Raw genomic sequence first — 17,434 nt, forward strand, 5'->3', positions numbered from 1 at the left:
ATGTTAGCCTCAAACATGTGAAATATTGTGATTTCCTTGTGTACTTCAATGCACAGAGTTTGGGAACCATCTCTTGTTCCCCCCCATCAACCTGTCTTCACTCTATCATCTCAGGATGACTTGTGCCCACAGTTTTCTCCCACGCATGCCTCAGCGCGGTACTCCAGAAGCAAACATGAATCAATGGCAATATTTATATTTATTTTCGCAATTCTTTAGATAAAAACCATTTAAACAATGTTTGGTAAGGTGTTATTCTCATAAAAACATCTTTCAAAACAAACGGATGTCTATTTTTCACAAAAGTTAAAATCACGTGCCAAAACAGAGTTGATTAATCACTTAGATAACACAATACAGTATCGGAAGACACATAGAGTAAGACCAGAGAATGAACTACATCATTAAACTAAACAATGACACAGAACTAGAAAACCGACTCAGTAGTAAAATATAAAAATCTACAATTATAAATATAAATTTGGTCCATGAAGACACTAGGGCAGTATTTACAGTAAGTATCAGATTATTTCTACTTCAGGTGAATACTGTAGTTGTAAAATATTGACTATCATAGGGAACAGAGTATTTTATTTACACTTCACTATATTAAAAGTTATATTTCTAGCAAATCTGATGATTGCTACAAGTATCGCAAAAAAAAATTTGACACTAAAAACAGAACATTTTCTGTAGTGGGGAATTCCTAACATCTACAAATTGAAATTTTCTGTTAAAATCAATATGGAAAAAAAAAGTACCTCAATTCCATTCTTAGAAATACTGTAAAATTCAATCATTTTAGTCCAAACGTGATAAGTGAATTATAAGAAGTCTTGCAAAAAGGCACACATTGTTAATGATGTCAATTTGGCAGCAGAATCCTATGTCATGAAAGTTACGGTCAGGTGATGGGAAGTCAACTCAGAACACAACTGGACTGAAGTTCCTCTCAGTGGGAAAACAATGCCCTCCACCACTTTCTCTGTTAAACTAAAGACTCTAAACTCTCAGCTATATTGCCATCAGGCAATGCGGCACCATTACTGTCCAGAGAGGTGGATGGGTTCTCTTCCTGCCTCGTGCTCACAAGGCTGAGGACTGCTTTGTAGAGAAACTGATATTGCTCCTGGAGAACAGACAAGGAGAGGTTTATAAACAGAAAGCTCATAAATTCATAAAAAGAAAGAATAGTTCAGGCACAGTTTGACACTGTTCATGTAAGGGCACTGTGTCAAAGGCTTTGTTATACGCTGGGAAATACACAATCTATATTAATGTCTCTTTCTGATTAAATGTAGCTTTGCAGTTAAAAAGCATTCATTGACCTAGGAACTTGACCCACACACATTTGCCAGTGATTGCCACGTGATCTTATGCATTCACTTAATTGAATCAGAAGGTGATATGAAAGGGTTCAGTGAAATTGTGCAGAAATCCTTTGGCAGTGGGAACCTGTAAGTCATGAAAAATAAGTTTCTCGGGGACCAGCAGTTAGCGTAATGGCTATGTGGCTGGACCCCCATGTAGTCAACCGCAGTTTGAGTCCTGGACCCAGTGGCTTAAAATTCACGCCGGGTGCGTGTATGTGTGTGCCCAAGATCCCAAGAGGAGAATGGAGGAGAAGGGATTGTGGTGTGGCCGTCCCCCTGGGGGGTGATTTCTCACTTTCTGTCTCTCTGTCTGTCTCTGTCTGTCTGGCGAGCACACGTGCCCTATTGCGAAAACCTCTTGAAAAAAAAAAAAGAAAAGAAAAAGAAGTTTCTTATTTTCCTTTCTCAAGTTGTTGTGAAATCCACTGGGTTTGTCTATGTATGGAGAGGTCTCAGAAAAGACTGCACTGGCACCAGCAGATTGAGTAATGATTACACTGCTGGACTCCCACATAGTCGACCCCTTTCGAGTCAGAGACCCAGTGGCTTGAAACTCATGCTGAGCACATGCACATGTGTGCTCGAGATCCCAAGAGGAGAATAGAGGAGAAGGGACTGCAGCATGGTTATTCTTCCTGGGGAATGATTTCTCGCTTTCTGTCTCTCTGTCACTCCAGCCAGCACAAGCGCCCTATAGCAAAAATCTCTCTCTAAAGAGAGAGAGAGAGACTGCATTGCCAGTGCAAGGACACATGCAGAATACAGTCCTCTGACAGGATCCCCTGTTTTCCAAGTGTTCTTTACACTTCATCAGGCTGTTCTATGCTCTGCTTTAAGAAAGTGCAAATGCATATTCTGTGATTTCTCAAAGTAAAGGCACACAAAATAAGCAGTTTTTTTTCTTTTACAGAAGCCAGTGTGGGTGGTGCAGGGGTAGGTAGTTGAAGGAACCTGAGCTAGTGATTCACATGGTAGTAGAAAACCATGTCAGCAGTTGCATCATTAAATGCACTAGTGAAACCTGGGCTTCTGGGAGGCAATTTCACAATTAAAGACCATGACATAACTCAACTGGCCTGCGAGACTTACTATAGGGGTTCTTCCAAAGAGCATGTGTCCAAGGGCTACCTTGACTTTTTGTCAATTGGCTTAGGTTGGCACTTTGAAGATGGACCTTTACAAAGACCTTAAAGCTGAGGCTGAGCCTAAGACTTGGACATCCACCTTGCTTTCCCCATTGGGGTATTTGTACCAACTTCCTTATTACCTTTTTAGCCTTTGTTTTACAGTTAAAAAAATAATAATAATTAAAAAAAAAAAAACCTTTTGACCTATTTTCAAACTTGAGTCTTATCTCTCCAGATGTGCTGGGTCTCTTTCTTGATTATATTTTATATATTTACTTCTCTTTCTTTTCTTAAAAAAAAAAAGTATTCAAGAATCAGCCATTTGTTACCTTTAGACATTGGATTTTGGCTTGATTAAATTTTAAAGAACTTAATCTGCCAGTGATTCCAACATTTAGGTCTTTGATGCCTGTCTTCTGAGTGCTCTCTGAGGCTAGGCAGAGTTCAAACCCTGGGAAAATAACTGTTTTGCCAGATAAGGCAATAGTGTTTCGACTGAGGACATTTTTCAAAATTACAGTCAGTTTTGCAAAAAGTCACATGTAAAATTTAATTTTTTTTTTGAGAGATTTTCACTATAGGGCGTGTGCACTCGCCGGACAGACAGAGAGACATAGAGACAGAAAGCGAGAAATCACCCCCCAGGGAGGATGGTCACGGCGCAATCCCTTCTCCTCCATTCTCCTCTAGGGATCTTGGGCACGCATGCACACGCTCCTGGCGTGAGTTTTAAACCACTGGGTCCGGGACATGAACCGCGGTCGACTACGTGGGAGTCCAGCGACATAGCCATTACACTAATTGCTGGTTCCCTAAAATTTAAAATGTTTTATTCACCCATTTTCTGGAAGATAAACTTAAGATATTTATTGTGTCATTGGATTGTGGACTTGTAATTCAGCTTGATAATTATATCCTAACATTATCAATCAATGTGACATTTTTGATACATCATAAAAAGATTTCGACAGCTTCTAGAAGTAAGCACTTCTCTAACAGTGAAAAGTTGGGTTCACAGCTTTATTACTCACAATGTCGGTGAAGACTCCTGGCCTCATTAAATTGATCATCTTGGCTACCTGGTAAACATCCATGGAATTTTCTTTTTCTAGTTGATGCATAAGGGTTGTCAGTGCACAGAAAGTTCCTGCTGTCACTCCTCCGTGCCTTGTAACAAAGGAAGGGACAGAGACTCCATTGAGAAGGATCAAATGCTCACATTTGGAACTCACGGAGAATAGAACCTGGACAACTTTGCAATAAAAATACTGAATTTTTTTCTTTTTTCTTTCTTTTATTTTTTCTTTTCTTTAAGAATTTAATCTGCTAGAGGGTATAAGCACTCATCAGAGAAAGACAGAGAGAGAGAGAGAGAAATACAGAGAAAGCACCCCCTAATGGGGTGTGGTCATGCCTCAATCCTTTTTCCTTCCATCAGAACTTTGGGCTCGCAGGAAAATGCACCTGGAGTATTTTTCAAGCTACTGAGACTGGGATTCAGACCACATGGTCAACCATATGGGATGCTGCTCCCTTAACCACTAAGCTATGGGGCCGGTGCCAATGAAAATTTTAATGAATTGTCTCTCTTTAGATTTTGTGCATAGGAGACAGGCAGGAGGTGTTGTGGCTAAGGGTGCTGGACTCCCACATGGCTGACCGCTGTTTGAGTCCCAGACCTGGTGCCTTGCTTTCTTACTCTCTCTCTTGCTCTTTCACTCTTTTGCTCTGTCCGTTTCTAGTCAAATTAAAACAAGTAAATAAATAAAGCTAAATAAAGTAATTCTTTAGAAAAAATTTTTTACATAGAAATGTGTTTTATTTAAACATTGGCAACTATTCATATTAGTAATGACATTCTTTATAGAAGTTTAATATTTGCTTATGCTTTGTTCTTTTTATACTATGAAAAAATTCAATAAATTATGATTTGACTGAGGGCATATATATATATATATATATATATATATACACACTCTATATATAATATATAATGCCCTATATATATATATATATACACACTATGTATATAAAACATAATGCCAACACACGAATTTTTAATGTGTTTATAACCAAAGCATGAAAAGATTTATTGGGTAAAGATTTGATTTCCAAAAAGTGAAAAACATACCCATTTTACTTCTGACTCAAGGAGTCAATGGCTGAAAACAATCTCCCCAGTTAGCTCCCGCACAATTCCAGTGCCCTCATGACTCATCACTCACAGCGCTCTCAGCATAAATGCAGGTTCTTACAATTATGCACCCTTTTAATGCTTTCAATAGGAACTTCAAAGGAAGTGGAAAAATAGTCTGCATTAAGCTTGTTGATAAGAGGCTGACAATCCACTGGCTGAATCATCATCATTGGTCCAAAGCATTAGGTTAGTCAGAAGACCAAAGAAATATACATGCACCCAGAGAATGCTCAGATGTGAAATGACTTCAGGTGAGGAACTTACTCATCATGAACAATCATGGGGCCATCCCTGGTGGCAGCTTCTTCTTTAATAATACTTATAAGTTCAAATGTTTTACTAATGGGGCTATCTGGATTTGGCCATTTGGGACACTGAAAATGCCTCACTTCAAGTACATAATCATCCTAGGAGAAGAAAGAAAAAAATTAATGTTCTCAAAAGAGTAAAATTGATTAATGACAGTTTTATCCTGAGTAGACAAATTGGGGAAAATTTGGAATTACCGTAAGGTAAAAGTCAAATGGCATGTAAGACTGAGCTACAGTAGTTGAGATCTGTCCTTCATCATGGAAGGAAGATTAGCTGTGATGCCATATTTACCGTGTACATATTTATTAAGCAGCATAAGGTAATTTCTGCCTGACCACAATTCAAGTCTCAGATCCGGCAGTCTGAAAACCATACCAGGCACATGTATGTGCATGCCCAAATTCCCAGGAGGAGAATGAAGAAGGGATGGTGGCCTGGCCATCCTCTCTGGGGGATGATTTCTCACATTGCCTCTCATGGTCTCTCTCTGACAATGGCACATACCCTATAGCAAAAACCAAGAATTACTTTTTTTTTTTTTTTAAGAGATATTTTTGCTATAGGGTGTGTGTGCTCACTGGAGAGACAGAGAGAGATAAAGAGATAGGAAAAGAGAAATCACTCCCTGGAGGATGGCCATGCCACAATCCCTTCTCTTCCATTCTCCATTCAGGACTTTGGGCATACATGCATATACTCCCAGGGTGGGTTTCAAGGCACAAGGTCCAGGACTTGAACTGCAGTCAACTACATGGAAGTCCAGTGACATAACCATTATGCCATCTGCTGGTCCCAGTAATTTTTTTTTTAAATTTTAAAAATGAACCTCATCTGTGAGTGTATCATGTCAATGCTAACAATCAAATATGTACCAAAGATGCGTCTATGCTGCTAAATTTAAAATATATATATATTTAAAATATATACACACACACACACACACACACATCAGAGTGAGCATTTGTTTAGGAAAGAGCATAAGAGTATAGACTTCTTTGCACATCATTAACCTCAGGCTGAATGACGGAAAGGATGAGCTTTCAAGACACAGTGGGAAATAGCTGCTCCCTTAACCACTAAGCTATGGGGCCGGTGCCAATGAAAATTTTAATGAATTGTCTCTCTTTAGATTTTGTGCATAGGAGACAGGCAGGAGGTGTTGTGGCTAAGGGTGCTGGACTCCCACATGGCTGACCGCTGTTTGAGTCCCAGACCTGGTGCCTTGCTTTCTTACTCTCTCTCTTGCTCTTTCACTCTTTTGCTCTGTCCGTTTCTAGTCAAATTAAAACAAGTAAATAAATAAAGCTAAATAAAGTAATTCTTTAGAAAAAATTTTTTACATAGAAATGTGTTTTATTTAAACATTGGCAACTATTCATATTAGTAATGACATTCTTTATAGAAGTTTAATATTTGCTTATGCTTTGTTCTTTTTATACTATGAAAAAATTCAATAAATTATGATTTGACTGAGGGCATATATATATATATATATATATATATACACACTATGTATATAACATATAATGCCAACACACGAATTTTTAATGTGTTTATAACCAAAGCATGAAAAGATTTATTGGGTAAAGATTTGATTTCCAAAAAGTGAAAAACATACCCATTTTACTTCTGACTCAAGGAGTCAATGGCTGAAAACAATCTCCCCAGTTAGCTCCCGCACAATTCCAGTGCCCTCATGACTCATCACTCACAGCGCTCTCAGCATAAATGCAGGTTCTTACAATTATGCACCCTTTTAATGCTTTCAATAGGAACTTCAAAGGAAGTGGAAAAATAGTCTGCATTAAGCTTGTTGATAAGAGGCTGACAATCCACTGGCTGAATCATCATCATTGGTCCAAAGCATTAGGTTAGTCAGAAGACCAAAGAAATATACATGCACCCAGAGAATGCTCAGATGTGAAATGACTTCAGGTGAGGAACTTACTCATCATGAACAATCATGGGGCCATCCCTGGTGGCAGCTTCTTCTTTAATAATACTTATAAGTTCAAATGTTTTACTAATGGGGCTATCTGGATTTGGCCATTTGGGACACTGAAAATGCCTCACTTCAAGTACATAATCATCCTAGGAGAAGAAAGAAAAAAATTAATGTTCTCAAAAGAGTAAAATTGATTAATGACAGTTTTATCCTGAGTAGACAAATTGGGGAAAATTTGGAATTACCGTAAGGTAAAAGTCAAATGGCATGTAAGACTGAGCTACAGTAGTTGAGATCTGTCCTTCATCATGGAAGGAAGATTAGCTGTGATGCCATATTTACCGTGTACATATTTATTAAGCAGCATAAGGTAATTTCTGCCTGACCACAATTCAAGTCTCAGATCCGGCAGTCTGAAAACCATACCAGGCACATGTATGTGCATGCCCAAATTCCCAGGAGGAGAATGAAGAAGCAAAAACCAAGAATTACTTTTTTTTTTCTTTTAAGAGATATTTTTGCTATAGGGTGTGTGTGCTCACTGGAGAGACAGAGAGAGATAAAGAGATAGGAAAAGAGAAATCACTCCCTGGAGGATGGCCATGCCACAATCCCTTCTCTTCCATTCTCCATTCAGGACTTTGGGCATACATGCATATACTCCCAGGGTGGGTTTCAAGGCACAAGGTCCAGGACTTGAACTGCAGTCAACTACATGGAAGTCCAGTGACATAACCATTATGCCATCTGCTGGTCCCAGTAATTTTTTTTTTAAATTTTAAAAATGAACCTCATCTGTGAGTGTATCATGTCAATGCTAACAATCAAATATGTACCAAAGATGCGTCTATGCTGCTAAATTTAAAATATATATATATTTAAAATATATACACACACACACACACACACACATCAGAGTGAGCATTTGTTTAGGAAAGAGCATAAGAGTATAGACTTCTTTGCACATCATTAACCTCAGGCTTAATGACGGAAAGGATGAGCTTTCAAGACACAGTGGGAAATAATGCTGGCACTGAGGGTTGAGAATGCGTTCAACTCTGGCCCATGTTCTGATTTCTTGCTTATGTGACCAGACAATGGGACTCGATTAAATACTCCAAACCTCTTACCTCTCAGTTTCTGAAGGTGTACTCAGTAAAATGTTACATTTAAAAACACACAGCAGAACCTAAATTCTAAATGGAAATGCTAAGAGCCAAAAGAGCCAAGATATTACTAAAGAAGAAAAATAAGACAGGATTTGCTTATCAGATATCAAGAATCATTTAAACTTCTAGGATAAGAATTAAGGCACTGCCACTTTGGCAGAGGAATTGACAAAGGAACCAATGGAATAAAATAAAAATTCTAAAAGCAGGCCCATACATACACAGAGACTAAATTTATGACTGAACTGGTATTGCACCATAATGATGCAAGGATGGCGGTTATCATACGGAAAATGATGAAGTCAGATCATTGCTTCAGAAAATATAAAATGATGCGTCAACTGCAGATGAAAGTATAAAACATTTAGAAAATGATGTACGAGACTGTCATTTCAGGGTAAGAAGGATTTTTTTTTTAAAAAAGATACTAAACAATAATTTCCTCACAAAAGTCAGAAAAGCAAAAATTATAAACACATATGGATTAAACTTTTAAACTTTTATTCCCTAAATAATATCCTAAAGAAAGTAAAAATTCAAGCCACTAACAGGGAGAAGGTCTTTTTAACACTTGTTGACAAAGGATCTGTATCAGGGATGTAAAAAGACCTCTGAGAAGTCAAAAAAATAAATGATTAATAATCTAATAGAAAAGCAGGCAAAGTCATGAACAGATACATCACAGAAAAAATCTAAATGTCCAACAAATATATGTAAAGATACCCAACTTCTTTTTCAAAAGACAAATGCAAACTAAAGCCACAAAATGAGACATTTCATTCCTACCTCAAGCACCGGTGTAGAATGTAGATTCTTGATCACTCATGCACATTCTTTACTTTTACTTTTTCTTTTTTTTAAGTTTTTTTTTACCATAGGGCACACATGTGCTCGTTGAAGAGAAATAGAGAGAGATGGTGAGATGGAAAGTGAGAAAACACCAACCAGGGAGTATGGCCATGCCACAATTCCTCCTCCTCTGTTCTCCTCTTGGGATTTTGGGCATGAGCACACATGTTCCTGGTATGATTTTCAAGCTGCCTGGTCCAGGATTTGAACCATGGTCCACCATGTGGTAGTCCAGTGCCTCAGTCACCACACCACCTGTTGACTCTACTCATGCACTTTCAGTGGGAAGGTAGTTTGATACAGTTAGGAAAATAGTTGGCATTACTTAATAAAGTTGAAGATCTCATATACGATGACCCAGCAGGAGGGTTCCAAGGTATACCCAAGAAAAAGTTTTGGACCTATCTAAAAATATTCATATAAGCACTGTTAGTAATAGAAAAAAAAAAAGAGTAAATAAAAACAAGTTTTGTAACATTCAAGTAATAATCTAAACATAATAGAATAGGAAAAAATATAATCTGGAGTGCTAAGCTGAAAAATCAATAAATTTGAACTATATCCAGTCATATGGATAAATCTCAATGACATCATAATGAGGGAAAGTAGTGAAAGCTCTGAAAAATACACATAATTTTATAGAGTTCAAAGATATTTAAAACTAAACAATACAGCTAAGTGTGTGTGTGTGTGTGTGTGTGTGTGTGTGAATTGTTGGTGAAAAGCTACAAAATACCAGACCAGCAAGTGGCATGGTAGTTCAGGTGCTAGATCCCACATGGCCGATCCTGTGGTTTGAATCCCGGGCCTGACAGCTTGAGAAACATCTGGGCATGTGTACATGTATGCCCAAACTCCTGGGGGGAGAATGGAGAAAGGATTGGAGTGTGGCCATACCCCTGATGGGTGATTATTTCTCTCTCTCTTTCACTCACGCTAGTGCATGTGCCCAATGGCAAAAATCTAAAAAAAAAAGGAAAAAAGAAAAAGAAAGAGAAAAAAAGTATGAAATATCAGTTAGGAAAGAGGAATCCGTTCTGGTGGTCTATTACACAGCATAGTGATTCTAGTTAATGATAATGTGCTGCTTATTTCAAAATAACTAAAAGAATGGATTTTGAATGTTCTGACCACAAAAACATGGTACATATTTGAGATAACGGAATGTTAGCCTGATTTGACCATTCCACAATGTGTACACATATGGAAACATTTCAGTGCTCAATTATTAATACTGCTTGTTAGTTAAAAATATGCAATAAGTAAACAACATGGTATTAAGGAAAACAAAGACAAAGGTAAAACTATAAATAAAGAGAGCAATATACACTCTTCATGACAGAATGGGCTAGGGGACATATGAGGGACTGCAAGAGTAAAGACCATGTTCTTCTGGAACTCAGGGTGGGTACATAGTCATTTCTATCATGTTCATACCTTTACACATTTTATGAACATAACTTTAATATATTTAATACTAAGTATATTTACAAAATGCCCCTATAACAGATAAATAAAAAAAAGATCCCCCTGGCTTTTGAATTCATCAGTTTAAACTTTCTGAGCACTACAAAATTTACCCTGGTCTGTAGAGTACAGACATTCACCTCTGTACCATCCTCAAATGCTGTGATATTTCGGGTAAAATCACCTATAAGTGTCTGAAGTTAAGTGAACTGCCCACTTGCGTCTTTCCTTCTTTCTTGACTATTGTTTTACAAATACTCCCAAATCCTGGTTAGGCTCCTGGGTGATTAAAATGCTGAAAGAACTGGTTTCTGTAGATAGATATACTAAATCGTAGGCCATCGTGAGTGTATATTCGGTAGTTTGTTTTCTGCCTAACACTTGGAGAGAAACTGCTGACCTTCCAAGGCCAAGCCAGGTGTTAGGATCAGAATCAGGATCACGAATAAGACAAGATAATGGGAATTGAGTGATTTTACTCTCATCATAAACTTGCTTACAGAAGGAAGGCATGAGAGATGGCAGATCTGAATGGGTGTTTTGAAAGTGATTAGGGAACACTCACAGGTAACAATTTGCATGGAACTTTAAGAGCTCTGAGGGATCTTAGAAGGCTTCTAGTTCCTGTCCCTCATTTTACAAAAAAAGGGAAGCAAGTCTCTCTCCCTAGGCCACATTACTCATCAGTGGGACAGGAATTATCATGATCTTTGTTGTTGTTTTAATCAAGTAGCATATTATTCCATTGCTTTATTGTTTAAATTATTCATCTATTTGCATTATTAAGTTTATATATTTGGGTCACTGGAATATTCTGGAAAATAGAGAACCTTCTTCTATATCTTACATTGTTTATCACTTTTGGAATTGGGTAAAATGAAGCATTTGAACCATATAAAACATGATCTAAATTTTTCTGATTCAGAAAGTACTCCTAATATGACATACCTTAGTCACCACAATTAGTATTTCTTTAGTGTGTGTATATATATATATATATATATATATACACACATTTAATTTTTTCGAGAGATTTTTGTTATAGGGTATGTGCGCTTACTGGAGAGACAGACAGAGATAGAAAGCAAGAAATCACTGTCTGGGGAGATGGCTATGCTGCAATCACTTCTCCTCCATTCTCTTCTCAGTACTATGGGCATGCATCCACATGTGCCTGGCATTGAATTTTTTTCTCTCTCTTTTTTTCAAAAGAATTATTTTTTATTTAGTTTTATTTATTCTCATTATTTTATTTTATTTTTCGAAGTTGACCAGAGATAGAGAAAGAGAAGGAAAATGAGAAAGCAAGCCGCCAGTTCCGGGACTTGAACCATGGTCAGCCATGTGGTAGTCTGGCAGCCTTAACGACCACACCACGCACCAGCCCCAGGCATTGAGTTTTAAGCCACTAGGTCTTGGACCTGAACTGTGGTTGACTACGTGGGGATCCAGCAACGTAATCATTATGCCATCTCCTAGTCCTGTCTCTTTAAGATATATTTTTTAGTTGTCAAAGGGCATGTGTGCTCACCACAGAGAAAGGGAGAAAAAGGGAGAGAGGAAGGTCATCACCGTATGGGGTATGCTCATGTCTCAGCTCCTTTCCTCCATTTCTCCTTTCTATCAGGGTTTGTGGCAGACATTCATATGTACCCAAGGTGTTTTTCAAGCCATCAGGGCTGGGATTTGAACCATGGTTGACAATGTGGGATGTGGCTTCCTAGGCACAGGGCTTAACCTCTGTGTTATGGTGTTGGCCCAGTATCTCATTATTTAATGTAGTTCCACCAAAATAGTTGACAAAGAATTCAAATTTATTTATTTTCAAATAAATAAATAAATAAATAAAGTTAAATAAAATAATTCTTTTTTAATTTATTTGTTTATTTAACTTTATTTATTCATCCATTTTAATCTGACTAGAGAAGGACAGAGAAAGAGAGGGAGAGAGAGACAGGGAAACGGAGAAAACAAGCTGTCAGGTTCGGGACTCGAACCATGGTCAGCCATGTGGGAGAACAATGTCCTTAACCACCCTGCCACCTGCCAGCTCAAATAAAATAATTCTTAAAAAAAAAAAAAAATACAGCACTTCTCCACTTACGAACTTCTCCACTTATGAACTCACTGCACATTGATAGAGAACAATAGCTTTCAGTAGGTAATAATTTTCCTGTTTAACTTTGATAAACAAAATGTTAGTGCTTGTCTTAAAACATGAGCATTGAATGAATAACTATTTCTTTTACTTCATTCATTTTCAACCTAACTTCTGCTAGCAATCAATTTGAAATAAGAGAAACCGTTGATTTCTTGAGTATATACATGTCAGGAATAATGTTATTTATTGATGATGAACTGCTTAATGATTTTGTGAGATTTAAAAAATAAAAGTACAAGTAAAGTAATATGAATTATTGAAAAGTCTGTCTCAATTAGTAAGAAATCAGAACCTTTCTCTTTTTTTCTTTTCCTTCTAGGGAAGATTTGTCAATCAGCCTAGGTCTGACATGTGGGCATACTGAAAACTCTGTTATTTAACTTTTGTCCATACCTGTGTAGCTTCTAGTATAAAGTCTTGAATGATAAGTTTTTCTTCATTTGACAGACATTTGTGTTCTTCAGCCATAAGAGTGACCTTAAAGCTTTCACAGTTTATCGGCTCATCTTTATTTGGCCAGTAAACAAATTCATCTTCTGCCTGGAAGATTAAAAACCAAAGAAGAGTCTACATTTTAATGTTTGCTAAGTTAGAGTGTGAAACATGACACTTAAGAACCCAAATGATTTCTTTGTTATTTTGCACTTAGTTTATAAATCATGGTGAACTTGTTGCTTCTCTACCTGACAACTGAGTAGAAAAGATTCAAGTAATTTAAAAACTCAGAACTTTCTAGCCTCATTTGGAATGGTCAGTGTCACTTTATAGTATATGTCAAGCATAAATGAAATACTAACTAACTTTGTTTGCTTTTTGGGTTCTTTTTTTATTTTTATTTTTTTGAGAGTGTTTTGCTATATAGGGCGCGTGCGCTCGCCAGCCAGCCAGAGAGAAACAGAGAGACAGATAGCGAGAAATCACCCCCCAGGGGGGTGGGGATGGCCACGCCGCAATCCCTTCTCCTCCGTTCTCCTCTCAGGATCTTGGGCACACACACACACGTGCCCGGCGTGAGTTTTAAGCCACTGGGTCCGGGACACGAACCACAGTCGACTACGTGGGAGTCCAGCGACATAGCCATTACACTAACTGCTGGTCCCTGCTTTTTAGGTTCTTTTTTTTTTTTTTGGAGAGGTTTTCGCTATATGCTATAGGGTGCGTGCGCTCGCCAGACAGACAGAGAGAGACATAGAGACAGAAAGTGAGAAATCACCCCCCAGGGGGGATGTTCACGCAGCAATCCCTTCTCCTCCATTCTCCTCTCAGGATCTTGGGCACGCAAGCACACGTGCCCTGCGTGAGTTTTAAGCCACCAGGTCCGGGACGCGAACCATGGTCGACTACGTGGGAGTCCAGCGACATAGCCATTTTGCTAACTGCTGGTTCCCGCTTTTTGGGTTCTTCAAATGCACAAATAAAGAATGATATATCCCTGATTTTCCTTTCCATACTGGGAATTCACTTTAAAATATTTTTTCTAAGGAATGCCTTAAACTAAGAAAATATCCAAATTGCCTAACATATTTTATTTAAAAAACGTAAATGGAAGTACATACATTGGCTTCATTTATGGTTGTGATCATAATGTTTTAAAGCAGTATCACAAAATATATATATTTAAGTTAATTTTAAACTACTTTCATATAAAACTGCCATTCTTCACTTCTAAATCCAGATTACATAATCAAACGAAAGCCAGCAGTAGACAAGGTATGGCTCCATTGGCATCAGTTTATTAGCTGGAAACAAAATCACATTACTTGTTTGTGGCTGGACTTTTGTCTATTGGAAACTGACCTTTTTTTTTCTATAAAAAATACTACTAAAAGTGGCTTATGGAACTTACCATGTTTTGACCGTCAGGAATCATAACCACAAGTTGGGCATTATGGTCCCATATCATCCTCCAAAAATCTTTGATGGTATGAAGAAGTGGGTGCTGGGTGATGATGAATTCATTGCTTTGATAATAACCCTACAAAACCAGAGAGAAGATTAAAAAAAAAAACAACAACCCTGTCATATGCCTTAAACATTCAGAAAAATATTTATAAGGTAATAGACCTAAGTCAAAATACTCTTTTTAGTTGGTGATTGCATCTATAAATAAAATGATTATTACAGACAGTGTTTACTGGGCACTTCCTGTGAGCTAGTTCTAGTCTTCAATCCTTTACTCTTCAGTATAGTATTGTGAAATAGAAATTTGGATCCTTGTTTTATAGATGATTAAACTGAAGCTTAAGAAGTGTGATGTGAGGGACCAACAGGTGGCATGGTGGTTAAAGTGCTGGACTTCCACATGGCTGACCGTGGTTCGAGTCCCAGACCCAAACTTTCTTGCTTTCTTACTTTCTGTCTCTCTCTCTCTCTTGCACATGTGCCCTGTAGCAAATAATAACAATTATATATATATACATATATATATATATATATATATAAAATGATGAATAAAATTAAATAAATAATTAAAAAAAAGAAGTGTGAAGTGAAAAGTGGACCAGCAGCTGTGGCACAGTGTTTCCTAATGCAAGAGCCCTCTTCAGAGCCCTTGGTTGGCCTGAAAAGGTCCCAGGCATAAGCTAGGGAGTCTGCGATCCTGAGGAGCAGGAGGGCTGGGGAAAGAGAAACATGGCATGAAGAGACCTTGCTAAGGGTACTTCTCTCTCTCTCTCTCTCTCTCTTTCTCTTGTATGTTCATGCATGTAGTCTAGCATAAAAGAGATAAAACAAAACCAAAAGTTCAGTATTGTGCTCAAGTTTACCTTAAGAATTTTAAGTGTTACACCACCTTTAGGAGACTTACCAAAATGGCTTGTAGAAATGATCTACTATGAGGACCTGCAGTTTGCGTAATGGCTATGTCGCTGGATTCCCATGCAGTTGACCACAGTTCGAGTCCTGGACCCAGGGGCTTAAACTCACGCTGGGCGCGTGTGCATGTGTGCCCAAGATCCCGAGAGGAGAATGGAGGAGAAGGGATTGCGACATGGCCATCCTTGCTGGGGAGTGATTTCTTACTTTCTGTCTCTCTGTCTCTCTCTGTATTTCTGGCGAGCACGCACACCCTATACAAAAACCTCTCCAAAACAAACAAACAAAAAAGAAGTTATCTACTATGCTAGGTAGAATGAAATATGCTGGACAGTTTATGCAAGGAGACTGTAAAAAGTCTGTGCAAAAATGGAATTAAAGTACAAGTTTATTTTGGCACAGGAAAATTTGAAATACAAGTACTGTGTTTTTATAGTAGACATTTTCTATGAACTTTCAAAAGATGCTTTGTATTTCTCTTTCTCTGTGAGAGTCCCAATGACAGAATGACAAATTATACACCTATTTACATTATGAGAACTCCAACGTCCAAACACCCTGGTTGCCTCTACAAGAGAGAAACCAGGGAAGTTTATTTCATATTTTGCTGTAGAAACCTGAGAGCTGGTGCCATTGAATTAATCATAATTTCCACGCCATCACTTACTAAAATTCTGGCTCTTCCAGCACCTTTTGCTCTGGGGTCTTTTAGGTCCCATTCCTAACCCCCATGGGCCTACCTGTAGTATGGAATGTATTTAGATGCCCACACTGCACATCTCCCATTTTCTGCACAGATATCCCTCAATAGTTTCTTCATTGAATAAATCAAACTGAGGTTTTACAATGGAAATTAGGACCCTTTCATTCTTTTTTCCTTTATGATTACATTTTATTTGAGAAATATTTTTTGTCAAGTTCTTTTTTATATTTTTTATTTTTTTTAATTTAAATTTATTTGTTTACGTTCATTCACTGTACATCATTACAGCATACAAAATGAGATTTTCCATCCAGAGTACACTGTATATTGTCTCAATCAAGCACATCAACATACATGTTCTTGTCAACAAATAATTTTCCATTTCTTGTTTCCTGTATGTTTTGCTTCCCCCCCCCATCCTTGATTCCCTATCTCTTACCCTCTGCCATCTCCCACTATCTTCCCGCACTGTCTCTGGTATCTATGTTTACTTTCTATACTGTTTTACTCCCATTTTTTATTGAATTATTAAAGATCTTAATTAATCTAAATGTTTTCATAGCAAACACAGCTGATATATACATTTCCATGAACACAAGTCTAACTTTAGGCATCCTATAAAGTATCACCTAGCTGGGGCTATATATCTTAACTGCGGTCATCGAATGGATTTTTTCTTTTTCTGAAACTTTTCTTTTTTTTTGTAACTTAATTTACATTCTTCCCCTAAGCATCATCATAGCATACAAAATGTGATTTCCCATCTAGAATATACTGCATAGTGACTTAATCATGCATATTATTATCCAAAATTTTCTACCCCTCTTTCTGACCCTCTGTCCTTTCCCGCCCTCTTCTCCCACTGTCTCTGGTGTCTACAATTGTCTTCTATTCCTTTTCCACCCACATTGTATTGATCACACCATTTCTTAAATAATCTAACTACTTTCAAAGGTAAGTTCATATGGTACTATTAAGAAAACCAGTTTTAACTTGAATTATAGAAATGCTAAGGTACTTTTCTTAAAGCCAGGAAACAGGTTAGGATTCTGTTCAAATGGTAGGTGCATGAACCTATCAGTCTCATGTACTTTATCTTCTGTTCTGGTTTCATTTTTCCTATTAAATTCTGGGATATAATATTCAACTTCAGACTTGTCCCTATGATAGGACCCTTTCATCTTTTGTCAGTGGCTCCATGATTGATCTGAAATGGCAAGATTATATAACGACGATGAACGCACTCTTTCTCCCTTGTGGAAGATCTAATACAAGAGGGATCTATTGTGTCTGTAGAAATTCAAGTCCTCTATTGAG

The 17,434-nt window shown here is 37.6% G+C and overlaps 1 protein-coding gene across 1 annotated transcript in view; it reads right to left on the reverse strand.

Annotated features, from left to right (window-relative positions):
- Positions 1 to 233: 233 nt before the first annotated feature.
- The window catches only part of PTPRZ1 (protein tyrosine phosphatase receptor type Z1), a 224,851-nt gene continuing 207,650 nt past the window's right edge, over positions 234 to 17,434 (reverse strand). The window contains 5 exon segments of the mRNA XM_006149215.2: positions 234 to 1,129; positions 3,532 to 3,667; positions 6,958 to 7,100; positions 12,994 to 13,140; positions 14,447 to 14,575. Of these exon segments, the coding sequence (XP_006149277.1) occupies positions 989 to 1,129; positions 3,532 to 3,667; positions 6,958 to 7,100; positions 12,994 to 13,140; positions 14,447 to 14,575 (696 nt within the window). The 3' untranslated portion in view covers positions 234 to 988.

Source organism: Tupaia chinensis, unplaced genomic scaffold (genome assembly GCF_000334495.1).
Source record: "Tupaia chinensis unplaced genomic scaffold, TupChi_1.0 Scaffold000257_1, whole genome shotgun sequence".
Taxonomy (NCBI): domain Eukaryota; kingdom Metazoa; phylum Chordata; class Mammalia; order Scandentia; family Tupaiidae; genus Tupaia; species Tupaia belangeri.